General features: G+C 36.7%; 2 protein-coding genes across 2 annotated transcripts; both read left to right on the top strand.

Annotated features, from left to right (window-relative positions):
* Positions 1 to 2,999: 2,999 nt before the first annotated feature.
* Positions 3,000 to 7,740, top strand: LOC130746386 (uncharacterized). Its single transcript, XM_057598999.1, has 7 exons — positions 3,000 to 3,221; positions 3,357 to 3,725; positions 3,820 to 3,872; positions 4,224 to 4,261; positions 4,389 to 4,698; positions 5,690 to 6,000; positions 6,920 to 7,740. Exons 1-7 carry the CDS (start codon positions 3,203 to 3,205, stop codon positions 7,398 to 7,400), a joined length of 1,581 nt encoding a protein of 526 aa, XP_057454982.1. The 5' UTR covers positions 3,000 to 3,202; the 3' UTR covers positions 7,401 to 7,740.
* Positions 7,741 to 8,658: 918 nt separating this feature from the next.
* LOC130746385 (uncharacterized protein C23H3.12c) lies at positions 8,659 to 12,217 on the top strand. Its single transcript, XM_057598997.1, has 8 exons — positions 8,659 to 9,068; positions 9,165 to 9,229; positions 9,322 to 9,420; positions 9,927 to 9,974; positions 10,104 to 10,173; positions 10,312 to 10,383; positions 11,055 to 11,180; positions 11,852 to 12,217. Exons 1-8 carry the CDS (start codon positions 8,871 to 8,873, stop codon positions 11,996 to 11,998), a joined length of 825 nt encoding a protein of 274 aa, XP_057454980.1. The 5' UTR covers positions 8,659 to 8,870; the 3' UTR covers positions 11,999 to 12,217.
* The last annotated feature ends 2,503 nt before the right edge of the window (positions 12,218 to 14,720 follow it).

Here is a 14,720-nt window from a genome sequence, read left to right as displayed (position 1 = left end):
CTTGCTAGAGGTTAGAGAAATTTCATGAGGTGGGTTGGGTGGGGTATAAATTGGTCATTTTATTAAATGAATTGTCAAGTAAATAGCCTTATAGGTCCCCCCATCTGGTTGTGTATTCTACTTCTTGTTCTCATTAGCATCCTTTTGAGAAGTATTCTATATGGACAAAAAAAAGTATTCCTTTTGAAGAAAATAAGTGGTGCATATATTAAAGAACATCTTCATAAGATAAGTACTATAAATTGGGAGCCCTTTACTATGGACCACTTTTTTGTGGTCTATAGTTGCACCACCTGCTTTTGACCTGCTACTGCAGGTTTTGCAGGTAATTTGTAATTTTTCAAAAATAAAATAATTAATATATCATAGTATAATTAGTTATATAATTAGTGAATGTTAATGTATGATTTAAACTAATTGGATCAGTTCATCTTCTTCTTTACTTCCTCCCACCCAACAACCACTACCCCCACAACCTTGGGAATTAGGTTTGGTACCCCACCTATTGGGTTTCGCACCCCACTTTATTTAATACGGTATTTAAAGTTTCGTATTTAATACAAATAATACGGAACTTAAAAAACCGTACTGTATTTGAGCATATGTGGCACATTTTCAACCATTCATTGCATACAAAAAAATACGGAATTTTAAATTCCGTATTGAATACGGAAATTTAATTCCCGTATTGAATAAAGTGGGGTGCCAAACCCAATAGGTGGGGTGGCAAACCCAATTCCCTACAACCTTCCTGAATCTCAATTACAGAAACCATTATTGCATCAAATTTATGATTTCAACCCAGATCATCAAAAAATCTTCTTCACCCAGAAACCCACCACCATCAAAACACCCCCCCTCTCTCTCACCACCACCACCGAAACCCCACCAAATCCATATAACGATTCCAACTTGGTTCAGACTATGGGTAGATTCAGAAAGAAGAGCAATTCAATTCCCTGTTATATCTCGATGTTGTTATGGACAAGAGACAAAATATCCAACCCCAAAAACCGACCCAGATGTTCAGTTTCTCGCGCTTTGCGAGCTGCTTCGGTTCCTTGCAGGTCTACTTCGATCACCGACTCAGAACTGCTTCTATTTGAAACCCATGTCAAAGCAAACCAAAAAATCCCTAAACTATAAATACCCATAACCTAGAAGAAACCAGATCTTACATAAACAAAGATCTTTTGCAAAAATAGCAAAAGATCTATTCAGAAACAGGTGGACTCCGCCATCATCAACGCGCGTTGGACTGGTAGAAGAGCTCTGCACCGCCGTTGTCGAAGGAGGAGACAACGTTTCAATCGATCCAGAAATCAACCAAACCCAAAACCCTATGCACGATGCTTGCTAACCTGGGTGGTGTTCAAGTTTCGACCTTGCTCCGGCTTCGAAACCCAAAAGCAATGAAAACCCAGGTTGAAGAAGGAGAAGGAGCATGGTGGGACTGTGGGAGATCGGATTCGCGGTGGGGATGGGGAATTGGAGTTGCCACACGGGAGGTTGAGTGTTGTTGATATGGGTCTGTTGGGGATGGAGATTGAGCTTAGGTCTGTGATGGAGAAGCATCGGCGACGGGGTAGGGGGTGGCAGCCGCGGAGGATGAGGCGAGGTCGGAATCGGAGGGGCAGATCTGGTGGGATGGTGGATTTCTTGGCGTTTGGGTGGAGGCTCGTGAGTTGGTTGGTGGAGGCGCGTGAGGTGTGGAGGATAAGTCTGGGTTCTTATGTTATTTCTTGGAAATCAATTTTGTTTTGTTAAAAAGTTGATGAATAAAATCAATTTTTGATTTTGTAGCTGTCTCTATGTGTGTTACTGGGTTTGTTGTTGATATTTTCATGGATCCATGATAATGATGATGAAAAAGAAGAAGATGAAGTGATGAATATCATGGATTTCTGGTGAGGGAGATGAACTATAATAGCTTAAATCATAAATTAACATTCACTAATCATTCTATTTTATATTAATTATTTGTTTTTTCAAAATTTCAAAAAATACAAAATTACCTCCAGTACCAGGTCAACAGGTAGTGGTGTAAGACCATATACAATGGTTAACCTACCCCACTTTTTCTCTTCCCAACACTTCACATCATCTTCTCTCTCCAATTCAACAAACTCTCAACAATTACACACTCCAATGGTTTTACTTAACTCTCAACACCCTACCCCACCACTCACCCTACCCCACCACTTTTTTATTTCACATTTTTATTTAATTTTATATTTTTGTTTTTATAATTACATAAAATTACAATTATCGATTTAAATTAAATTAAAACAATAAACACTTATCGATGTAAAATGGGTTGTTTGAAGAATTCTGGGTGTTGAAATGGTGATTGTTGGGATCCATTTCAATACAAATGCTAATAGATAGATAAATAAGATGGTGAGAGAGATGATAAGAGAGTGAAAAAACTTGGTTTTTTTTTTCTGTGTCCAAATCATACGAACCAAGTATCTATTTATAGAGAAAAAAAATCATGAATTTTGGTATAATTTTTTTTTTTCAGAAATTTTTTTTTTATGAAATAATTGAGTTCAAAAGATAAGGAAAAACGAAATCTGGAGCAACCAATCAGAGGAAGCCACGTGGCAGGAGAATAAAAAAAAAATTCTCTTTCCTGCACGCGCCTTGTCTGCGCGTGTTCTACACGCGCCTGCTGTGGCCACTGGCCTCGCGCCACGTGGAACACCGCAGACTCTTTATTTTTGTTGAAAATCTTCAACAATTTTATTCTCTCTCTTCCCTTTCAACCAACTTCAACAACCACTAAACCCCTTCAACAAAATTCAACAACATTAAACAATCAATTCAACCATCCATTGTGGATGGTCTAAGTTTAGACCACCAAACTGGTCCATAATAAATTTTTCCAACTATAAATTGTTTATTCAGATATTTTTGAAATAATATCTTCAAAACAAATAATTTTTTTTGGGTCACTTGAATACATATTTAGATTGAACACAGGTCCATGAGGCCCATTTGGAGGGTGATAGAAGGTGAATGAGCTTCTTGAGTGGTGAATGGTGAGTGGTGACACCATTCAATTCCTGTGGTAGCTTTCACTTCCTTCTTGGGGTGGCTGATTCCTCAGTCACTCTTCTCCCAACCAACACTTTCAAAAACAAGAGACAAGAGGAATGTTACATGACACAACTGATATAGTTATCCACTCACTGTTTGAATGAGCTTCCATGCCTTTGGTTGGTATTCTCACTTTTCTCACTCTTTTCTCATATGGGGTCCCTTTTTATGCTTAAAAATGCAATCTTTGATATCAATTTTGCATCACTTGTTACAAATTAAATGACCTAATTATTCTTGTTTTGGGTATGCAGGGATTGCAAATGCACATCCCTCCTTCCAATATGCTCTGTGTTCACCCAGGTTGCAAATACTATCATCAGTTTCTTGTGATTGGAAACTCTTGGACAAGTTTAATAATGGCAACTTTGATGTGGGGGGTGTGGAGATGAGAAGGTGTGGAAGATTTCTAGTAAAGGCTTGTGCTACTACTACCCTTGAACCTAAGAGGGTAGCTGGAGAGGAAGGTGAAGTATTGGGTTCCAAGATGTTGCTTGAATCTTGTTATGAAGATTCTGAAGGACTTGATGAAAGGGAGAAGTTGAGAAGGATGAGGATTTCAAAAGCCAATAAAGGAAATACACCATGGAACAAGGGGAGAAAGCTGTCAAAGCACAGTGCTGGTAATTGAATCCTTATTGCCTTTGCATCAGTGTCCACTCTATTTTTTTTTGTATTGTGGTCTTCTAACATTGGTTGTGTGTTAAATGTGAGCAGAAACTTTGCGGAAAATCAAGGAAAGAACAAGACTTGCAATGCAGAGTCCTAAGGTGATGTCATGTAAGAATATTTTTATGCTTGATGAAGAAAATTTGATTCTTAGTTTACAAAATCCTTTTTATACTTACAGATTTTCAATTATTCAGGCACTGATTGGACATTTTAATGCGCAAAAGAAATTATTTTTGATAGGAAATTCTGCTTGATCTTGTGTATATACTATTTGTCTTGGGTGTCACTGATCAGTTTCTTAGTTAAGTCTATTGGGGATTACTTGGTGACAGAGATCTCTATAGTTAATTAGGTATCGATAAGATAATCATAGAATGGTGATCAGGTTTTTCAGTTTTGCCTTAGATATTTTCTTAACTAATTTTGGTTGATAAAATTTTGTAATGCAGGTCAAAATGAAGTTGGTTAATCCTAGGAATGCACATTCGTAAGTAAATGCTTTTCCATGATTATTGTTTTTTGTTACTTACTACTAATAAATTGTCCTTTTTGGATGGTCACTTCTATTATTTATAGAATTTTACTGGGCTCAGCCTTCTTCATTGATTGCACAGTGCAGAAAGAAAGCAGAAGATAGCTGCTGGAGTGAAAATGAGATGGCAAAGGAGGCGAGAAAAGATGGCGGTTCAGGAAACTTGCTGCCTTGAGTGGCAGAATTTAATTGCACAAGCTTCTAGAGAAGGCTATGTTGATCAGAAAGAGCTGCAATGGAATTCCTATGAAACCTTGTATGAAGAGTTGAAGCTGGAGTTGCTGGTGAGTGTCAAACAAAGGAAACAAATGCCAAGGGCACCAGGTAGCAAAACAACACCCTGGACTTCTGGACAAAGAAGAAAAGTTGCAGAGGCAATCTCTGTAGATCTTGTAAGTGTGTGTGTTTGTGTATATAGTATATACATATATGTAAGTTTCATGGCTTATGGTTTCTACATTATAGCAGCCAAAAGCATACTAGTTCTTCCTCTTGGCTAGCACACTAATAGAGTCTAATAACTGCATAGAAATTATTTTTGTTTGTGATTGACTTGAAAGCTTCTCAGACTGTGGTATTGATTATGTTTTAATGTAACACACTTATTAGTTTCTTTTTCTTTTTTCAAAAAAGATACTGAATGCTTCCCCTCTGGTGCATCAGGTATAAGTTAGGATGATCCGATCTTTCTAGTATTTAAAATCTTAGGCATGTACTGATATCATTACCTGTTTTTTCTTATTAAGCTCCGTAAGATAATGAATATTGTGAAAACAAATTTCTTGTAATTGGTTTCTATAATGTTCTGGAGCAATCTGAATATGGGGCTGAGTGGTAAAACTAGTAGATAGTAATATATGTTTTTTTAATACTTCTCTAGAAATTGGCTTTGGTTTTAGGTGTAAAACCCTTATAAGCCAACCTTTTTACTAATTGTTTTCCAATAAATGCTGAATCTGTTATGAAGTTCAGTCAAGGGTTTATGTCAAAGGTCAGGAACCATATGTTGTCACCTAATGACACTCATTTGTATTTGCAATTGTTTACCTATGCCAAAAATGTAGAACATGTTGGTAGGTATCTGTTATCTTCAGCCTTATCTTCGCAATATGATATGTCAGCTTCTGTGTGGTACCAAATGATATAAAATAGACATGCAGGGTTTTCCAAACACTTGTATCAAGAATAATCAAATTTGAGAATAACAAACATTATTTCTTTCTTGTTCCCATCGCTACTTTCCTCCTGGTTGACAAGATATATTTTAGTTATATCCTGTAAAGTTGGCAGTTCAAACTGAATTCAATGCTTATTCAGCTTTAAATTTGTACTATCTGGTTAAAATATATCAGCTGGATTTCTGAGTATTTTTCTGCCAATCAGGAATACCGCAGAAAAGGTTACACTACAAAGGCCAAGTATCATGACATTGAAGGAGCTGAAATGAAGCCAAGAAGAAGGCCAAGTGATGATGGACAGTCCACAAGGAGTAACACTGTAATGGAAAAGGATCCTGCTAATGACATTAGTGTTGAAAGTGGAACCAGAATTCTTAACCTGATCTCCTCAGGCAATGCTGAATTCCCAGCCTTTAAGGATCATTTGGAGAGTCCTAAGCTGGATATGATGAAGAGCGTTAAAGCCCAGAGAGGTGTTGCAGAAACCAAACTGAACAAAGCCATTGAGCGAGCTCGGTAAACTTTTTATCATATATCAGTCATTTATTATTTTTCTTCTCAACGAAATTAAAATCAATTATTTTGTGTATTTTTCTATAGCTTGTGTGGGTGTTTTCCCTTCTCTTTTAGGACCATTATAGTTTAGCTCATTGATGAAACAGTTTAACATATCTAGTTAATCAGTAGCCTCCTTCATGAACTTGAAGTGAGGTTGATTCTCAGAGCGCCTATTAACACATATGTCGAGCAGGAAGTAGAGCACATACCCAGAAGGATATTAACGAAAGCAAATTTAGATGCTGAAGGAAAAAAATGGCGATAAATGAGTTCTAGGATTATTGATATGGATTACAGAGTTAAAGTGCTTATAGTATATTAAGGTGGTTGGTCCGTAATATAATTAGAATCTTTCTATCGCTGCAACTTCCCTTTTAAGATATGATATGTATGTTTTTTATTATTGATCAATTTGCTAGCCTTAGAATCTATGCAGAAGTGAAGATGGGTGTTATAGTGGATGAAAGTTGACAAAAACAATTTTAAGGGTTAGATGTAAAAAGTTGTTCAGAAGTATGGGTAACCTTTATTCAGAATGATAAACTGTTCAAACCTCAAACTAAAGGTGACGTAACATTGATTTTCATAGAGGATCAGATGATTAAATTTGAATGTCAACTTGAACTATATGGGCATGGAGCTTCAAAACTAATGACCGAGTCTTATCAATGTTTTGAAGTACAAGAAAACCCTTTTTTCATTAAGCTGACAGTATTTTCATTTCTATGATCATTGTGAATTCACTAAACAAGTAAACAGTGGTTACACATGTGTTGCTTTTGAGATTAGATCAAAATTACATGGTGTGCTTTCTATGATTCCTATTTTAGCAGTTACTTTTTATTATGCATTCATAAAATATGATGTAACTGTGCAGACTATTGATTGCTGAAGCTGAAAAGGCTGCCAAAGCACTTGAGGCTACTGAAATGAAGAGTCCCTTTGCTCAAGCTTCCCTCATGGAATCTAGAAAGCTTATAGCTGAAGCAATTCAATCACTTCAATCCATTGATACAAAAGGGATAACTGCGAGTAATGTCCCTTCTGTTGCTTTGGCCATGGCCAATGAGGAAAACGATACAGAATTTGAAGTTCTAAGCCAATCACATATGCTCCCAATAAACGGTAAGAAAATGTTATCATCAAGTGACTACAACAAGTTTTCAGAAGATCTTGACAAATGTGCGTCAGATCAACAAATGGAAACAGAACAGGATCAGAGTAGTGAATACAAAACAGACCCTTCTCCAACTGTGCTAGGAGTTCAGTCCATTAAAAATGAAACACAGCTTAAATTACCTGCTGTTGTAAGTAAAAAGTGGGTTCGTGGAAGGCTTGTTGAATTGAAACAGAACTGATAGGGGGAGCTTAGCTCACTGTAGACCATTGTCAATGCTATACCATATTCAATTATTTAACAACATGATGGTTGCTGTAATTCTGATTATCGTTTAGCATATATTCACATTCAATTTTAAAAGCACAATTAGTGTAACAATGTGATTAATTTTGACAATTATAAACAATACAAACGATGAGATGATAATTTTTTATTTGAATTTGGTGTATTCGACTGCACTGCAGTCACAAATCCAAACCATTCAATTTTGGTCCAACGGCTTATATCTAGTATTTGTTTACATTTAAATTTGGCACTCAAATAATGCCAGTGAGTCCTATTTATATTTGGTTCTGGAGGATTGCAAATTGTTAGCAACGTCCTTGGAGGTTTGTCAGGTGGTACATATGTAATACTGCAACATATTTTATGGCTAAGTTAGCTCTTTCTAATCATTTAAGTGTGTGGTTTGATGATTGTCCTTTGGGACTTGATGCTATTTGCATAACAAATTAACAATTTGTACTATTTATCCTTTGTTGAATGAAGGTCTTCTTAGGAATGCTTCTGCTGAGTGGTTAGCAGGATTTTCGGGCTTCTTCCCCAGCTCGTGCTCTCTTCTGTTGAACTTTTAGCCATCAAATATGGTCTTCTTTTAGTTTGGGGTTTGGGTCATCATAATGTTATTTGTGAGAGTGATTCTTAGGATGCTATTAGGATATAGAGTCCTATGTTGTACTCTCACACTTGGAGAAAATTTTATAGTACTCATGGAGTATGGAGTTCTTCAGTACTACTTTCACTTACATTACGACACCTACCTATGTATGGCTAGTTATCTATACTTTTAATATATTTTAATTTTTTTAAACTGTCGCATTTACATTGAGGGAGTATTGAAGAGTTTCTCATCACTTACAATTTTGGCTAAGGTTGTTATGTCTCTACTCGCCCTTAGCGTATATCTTACAATCATATTCAACGAAAGACTAATTCATGTGTAGACAAATTAATTTTTTTGTTTGTTTACATAATCAATGTGTTCTTCAGAATTGGTCATTGCCTATTGTAGAACTAGAACCGGTTCCGATAATACAGTAGACAATTTCCCTAGTATTCCTCTAAAGTGAAAGGGTTCCATACCTTTTATTTTAATTTGTTATGTTTTGTCCATAATAAACTTTGTTAAAATTACAATCTACTCCTCTTTTATACACTAAAAAATTAAATATGCATATCCATTAAACTCTTTTAATTAACATATAGACTATAGTACAGTACTAAAGTTTCCCCATTTCACAACCGCAAGCGCCGCTTCTCACCTTCTTCCTATTCATTCCCTTTCTTCTTCTCCATTTCCATCTTCTTCTTCTTCTTCTCCTTCTTCTTCTTCTTCTTCTTCACATTCACCATCCAATTCAATTTCCTGCAACAAAAACCACAACCCGATCACCACATTCCGCGCTAGGGTTTTGACTGCATCACCACCATGAGAGCCAAATTGATCGTGTTCCCAATACGAGGAAGAAACTGGTGCTTCTCCAGATCCATTGATCACACTCTCTCCGCTTCCCCTTCTTCCTCTCAATCCCCTTCATCCATCAGAGACTTATGGAACAACATCAACGTTTCTGATAAACCCCTTAACGCCAAAGCTGAGCTTCTTATAGACTATGCATCTAGCAAGGTCCCTTTCACTTCGTTACTTCGTTTTTTGTCCATTTCGCTTTCTGGGTATGTTGTTTTTTCATGAAAGTTTTGTTTTTTGTTTTGGATGGTGCAGATGAATAAAGCTTGGGTTGGTTTGGAAATGGCACCTGCTGGATCTTTGAAGAAGAAGATTCATGGGTTAGTTTGGTTTCTCTTTACTGTTTCACCTACCATTTTTGTTTCTTGGGGGTTTTGCAGATGAAAATGTGATTTTGAGTTTTTTTTTGCAGGTTGGGGCTGTGGCTTTTGTCACGGGTTAAGCCATCAGAGATTTTTTTGAAATCTATTTCGAAGGATGTCACTGGTGTTGAAGTCATTTATCCATCAAGGTTTGGTTGTCACCTTGTTTAGGTGCCTACTTGGCTTGTAGTTGTGTGTTGTTTGTTTGAAATTATACTTTTCATAGCTAACAATGTTTCCTCTTCCTATTTTGGTTTAATTGTTTATTTGTTGTTACTATGGTTTACTGATCATTTTGGTAAAAGTTTACTCAATTATGTAGTTCAATTCTCCTAATGTTTAGTATGGAAAAGAATGAACTGTGAAATGAGAGAGTAGTGTTTACTTGCTTCTTGGTGTTATTTTTTTCTTGGTAATAATTTCATTTTAAATATTGCAGTTATCCTTATCACTTGTCAGAGAGAACTTGCTTTGCCTCTCTGTTCTTTTTTTTTTATAGATTAAAGTTGTTTTCCTTATTTTATGTCTATTGAATAGTTTTCAATTGAAAATCACATGTGTGGGAAGTGGGAACATGGTGTGGATGAGAAGAACAAAATTTAGCATTGCTGTTTTGCTTCTTGTAGCTTTTATGACAAATGCAATATTTTTGCAGTTTGAATGCTCAACTTGTTCGTCGAAGACTAAGGCATATTGCTATGAGGTAATTCTCTCTCTGACTCCTTACTAGTGGCGCTGGAACCTGGAAGTTAAACTGGAATGTGCTACTACAGCCTTTGATTTAATTTTAAAAGTTAATCCTGATTTCGTATGAACTGTTTTCTGTTTATAGGGGAATGATCATTCACCGTAAATACTTCTATGGTTCAGTTTCATTGATTCCGCTGACCTCTGCATTAAGCGTACGTATGTGTTCAGTTAATGTTAAATACTGATATAGTATTGTTTGTGTTATTGTTCAAGATTGTGTTTCTACTCTTCAATAATTATTTCATTCTTCGCTTCAACTTATGCTCATTTGTCTTAATTTTACATTGCAGGTTTTACCTTTGCCTAATGTCCCATTCTTCTGGATTTTATTTCGCACTTATTCTCACTGGAGGGCCCTTCAGGTATATGCTGCTGCTAAATTTGTGTAGCCCTTGCAATTATTTCTTTTCCTTCCCCTCTCATTGGTGTCAATTTGTCTGTTTTCTGTCACATCAGGGACTTTCTTCGTGTATGACTCGACTTTCTGTTTTAATTTAGGTTGTTGTGTTCTAGATGTTATATTCCTGCAAAGGCCACTAAGTCTTTCAACCTGTCGTGTCACATTAGTTATTCTTCAAACTCTTGAGGGATTAAGATAATTATATCTCAGTCTCGCTACATATTGAATATTGCTGTTTTTCTAGTATTCTAAAGTAATTATGAATACCTTGTTTACTTACTCATGGGATGTTTGTTTGTAAATCCAATTGGCTCACTCAAATATGGTTTGAATTTAAACTGCTTTTAGTCTTGTACAGTAAATCACAGTATTATCTGTGCTAAACGGACATCTTTTGATTTGCATGAATGAAAAAAGTTGCATGGTTCTTGGATGGTTGTCAATTTGTCATGGAGGATTGGCTTTCTACTTCAATGTATGAACGTATCCCTAAATTGATGTTGACCTGCTATTAAGATGGTGTCATTCTCAATCCTTAGGTTTTTTATCTATTGTTTGGAGCTTGGCTCTTGACTCCATTTATCTTGAATTTTGGATAAACTTCTCTGCTTTGTTTCCTATAATTGGTCCCAGGGAAGTGAGAAGCTGTTTCAACTAGTCTCAGATAGCCACAAGACTTCAAACACTAGTACAGATAAGAAGGAAACTGAGCTCAAGGACCCTAAAAATGAAAGCCATAGTTCACAGGAACCATATTGGGTAAGCGTTTAGATATTCTACTCTAGTATTAATTAAGATATTTGGAAGTGAAAGTGATTTCGAAGCTGCGTTGAGAACAATTTTACAAACTTGCATTGGCTATTATTTGGGATTAGTGAGTTCATAGTGCTCCACCTGCCTTGCAGACTCCATGCATAATCTAAAAACTTCTTTTGAAGGTTTTGGTATATTCATTCATTGTGTTTGTTTACAACATTCTTGTATCAGCTGGAATGAACATCGAAGTTATGTGATTTGGATACATTCGATGTGCAAGCATATATATTTTTTTAGGGGTGAGAGTGGGTTGGATATTTGGCCAAGTGGAGAGCATCAAACCTCTATATGGTCATCACATCCATATCTTTAGAATGGTGCCATCAACTGAACTGTGTGTTCGTCTTAGCTAGGGGAGTGCTAGCAATACAGTATTTGTTTGTTTTAGGTTGAAATTTTTGTGTCCCATTAAATTAAGGTGACACCAAATCAGGAGTAGACCATATGATTCACTAGATTTCACACAATTTCAATTACTGACAAAGAGTGTGTTATTAACCTTTTTTCTCTCTAGTTCCTTAAAGATTGTTCAAAGTAGTTACATCAATACTATTTCTTGTGCAAGCATTTGTTGTGTTACTGATGTCTTTTTGTTTTCATCATATCTGAATTAGGTGCTGCAACCATCCAAAGAACTTGAGAGTCTTGTTCATCAAGGGGACGGGCATGACGGTCTCTGTCATCATACCATCCTAAAAATTTGCAAGATATATGATTTGAACACCATTGATGTTATTAAATACGAAAAGTCCATTTTTTGATCATCAGTTTTGTAACGGAACGTATTGCATTGGCAATTTTTTTAATTCACTTGATTCGCTCATTTTTAGGGAGACACTAGTTCAGAGTTATCAGTAACTTCTAAGTCATGCATATTCTTATGTTTTGATTACTTCACTAACAAATCTTGATAGTATAAGTTCAACTGTATCAATTTGTCTTTAAGTTTGTAGTAATGTGATTTTCTCTTTTGCTGAAAATTTGAAGTTTGAGGTGCTATTTCTGCAAAAGCACAATTAAACTAGAGCTATAGACTAGCAGCTATAGAACTGAATTTGTTAGAATTTAGTTTCTTATTTTTTCTGCTTTTTTCTTATTTTGATCATCAGAAATTTAACTTAACTGTAGGCACATAAGTAGGGGATGATTTCAGAATTAATCATAAAGTGATAAAATGAAATATGATAGAAATGTTGCACTGTCAGATTGTAATTATTTCAAAATACTGTTATTTATGTAAATATCATTTCTCGGGAGGTTAAAAACCAAAATCTTTCGTTTTAGCAGTCAGTAATCACTTCAGCCAGAATTTCAACTTGCCAAGAAGATCTTGACCAAACATTAAGCTTGAAGGAACTATTGTCTCAACTTTCTTTGCTCTTTGTGCTGTTCATTCCTTGGTACTAGTGTTTTTTTTTGTTAAGGTAGAGAGGGCTTAAGCCCGAGGACTAACAGGAGCTAGAAGAGGCTATCCCTCTAGCATCTTTCCTAAGAATTGGGAATAACCAGGGAGGGGCATCCTCTCCATTGAACACTAAGTTATGAGCATGGTGACCCAAGTTGGCTAGTTTGTTTGCACTAATATTGGCCTTCCTGTTGATGTTGTGAAAGGTCACCTTCAAAAGTATGGAAGCTAACTTGTGAATCCTCTCTATTAGCCTGTAGCAATGATGGTCCCTCGGGCAGCTAGTTGTGATCAATTACACAACAACCTTTGAATCAATTTCAATTTCCAATTCCTTAGGTTGAAGATCCGGGTCTGTTTCTAATCCTTTTAGCACTCCAACCAGCTCGGTTCCGAGGGGATTTCCTTCAAATATTTTGCAGCAGGAACCTCTTATTAGACTACCATTCCAATCTCAAATAAGTCCACCACAAGCTGATCTTGAATTTTGATGCATAAAGGAGCCATCCATGTTCATTTTCAAAACACCAGAAGCTGGTTTGGACCAGATTGCAGGGTTCTCATTTAGAGAAAACTTAGAATAATGTCAGTTAGGGACAAGTTCTTTATTACCTCTGCTGCATAATTAGAGATTATAACTTAGAGGTTACCAGGCATCGTGATGTGATTGTTGAAGATGAGATCGCAACGGTCTTTCCAATTTTGCCAAGCTATGATGCCAAAGAGAATGTTCCACTTGCAGCCTTCCTTGTGGATATTGTTCATTTTGAGGTTGGATTCAAGCCAGTTGGAGAGCCCTTGGCTATAGAATCTGCTCCAGTCTCTTGTGGGTAGAAAAAAGTCTCATATCTCTTGGATAAGAGTGCAGTCTCAAATTGCATGCATGATTGACTCATCTGCTTGTAGACATCGAGGGCAAAGAGGGGAACTGGTCATGCTTCGTTTCATTCTTTCATTGTTGGTCAGCAAGCACCCATGTGATAGTTTCTAGAGAAAGCATTGCACTCGAGGAGGCCTTTGTACTTATAGACTAGTTCAAAGGTTGGCGAGGGGGCCTACATAATCTCATCCAGGAAAAGAGGGTAAACATGGCTAATCTTGAACTTACCATCCTCTGAGAATTTCCAGAACAGTTTGTCCTTACCCTTGTCTGGTTTAGGAGGGTCCAACATAGCAATTTTGTCACATGAGTCTTGAGGAAGCAACTTCTTAATTAACTTCCAGTTCCCATCATCGTTTACAATGAAGTATGCGACATGGAGGTGTAGATTCCAATTAGGATCCTCATTTGGTAGGTGTTCCATGAGGTTGGTGTGAGAAGTAACCCATTTGTCTCTCCAAAACATAATGGTTTTGCCATTTCCTATTTCCCATTGGCCTCCTTCCTCTGCATACTGCCAAACTTGGCATAAGCCTTTCCAGGTTGGGGAGCTGCTAGGTTTTGGTTGGGGATAGTTGTTGATCTGGTAAGAGAAGTTGTATTTAGCACACAACACTTTTGCCCATAAGCAATGCTCATCATGCTTAATGGTCCAAGCTAGCTTCACCATGTACACTTTGTTGATAGTTTGGAGAGTTTTAGTTAGTATATAGTGTCTCATCCGATGAGGTGACATTTCATCTTTTCCGGAGTTGATCCCCAAATGAAGTTTCTACACATGGTCTCAATCTTTTTGTAGATACTGATAGGGATGGGGGTGGTTTGCATGATATAAGCAGGAAGACTAAGGAGACAAGATTGCGTAAGAGAAATTCTCCCAGCAAAGGAAAGCGTTTTGCTTTTCCAACTAGAAAGTCTTTTCCTTACCTTATCCACCAGAAACTTGAAATTATCTTTGGTCATCCGAGAATAGAGCAAGGGGACCCCTAGATACATGCCCAAATTTGAGGTTCTCTCAATTCCCAATTTGACATAAAAATTGATTGACTCATTGACATTTTTTGAGAAAAAGACCATTGATTTTGCCAAACTGAGTTTTTGACCTAAGGAGACACATAATTTACCCAGAGCTGGTGGACACATGAGTTAATGAGTGGAAGATTGAGAGGTGTAGTATATCTTTCCGATCTAAAAAAAA

The sequence above is a fragment of the Lotus japonicus genome, chromosome 3, assembly GCF_012489685.1.
Source record: "Lotus japonicus ecotype B-129 chromosome 3, LjGifu_v1.2".
Classification (NCBI taxonomy): Eukaryota; Viridiplantae; Streptophyta; class Magnoliopsida; order Fabales; family Fabaceae; genus Lotus; species Lotus japonicus.
The sequence above is the reverse complement of the archived record's forward strand: the minus strand, read 5'-3'. Positions and strand labels throughout refer to the sequence as shown.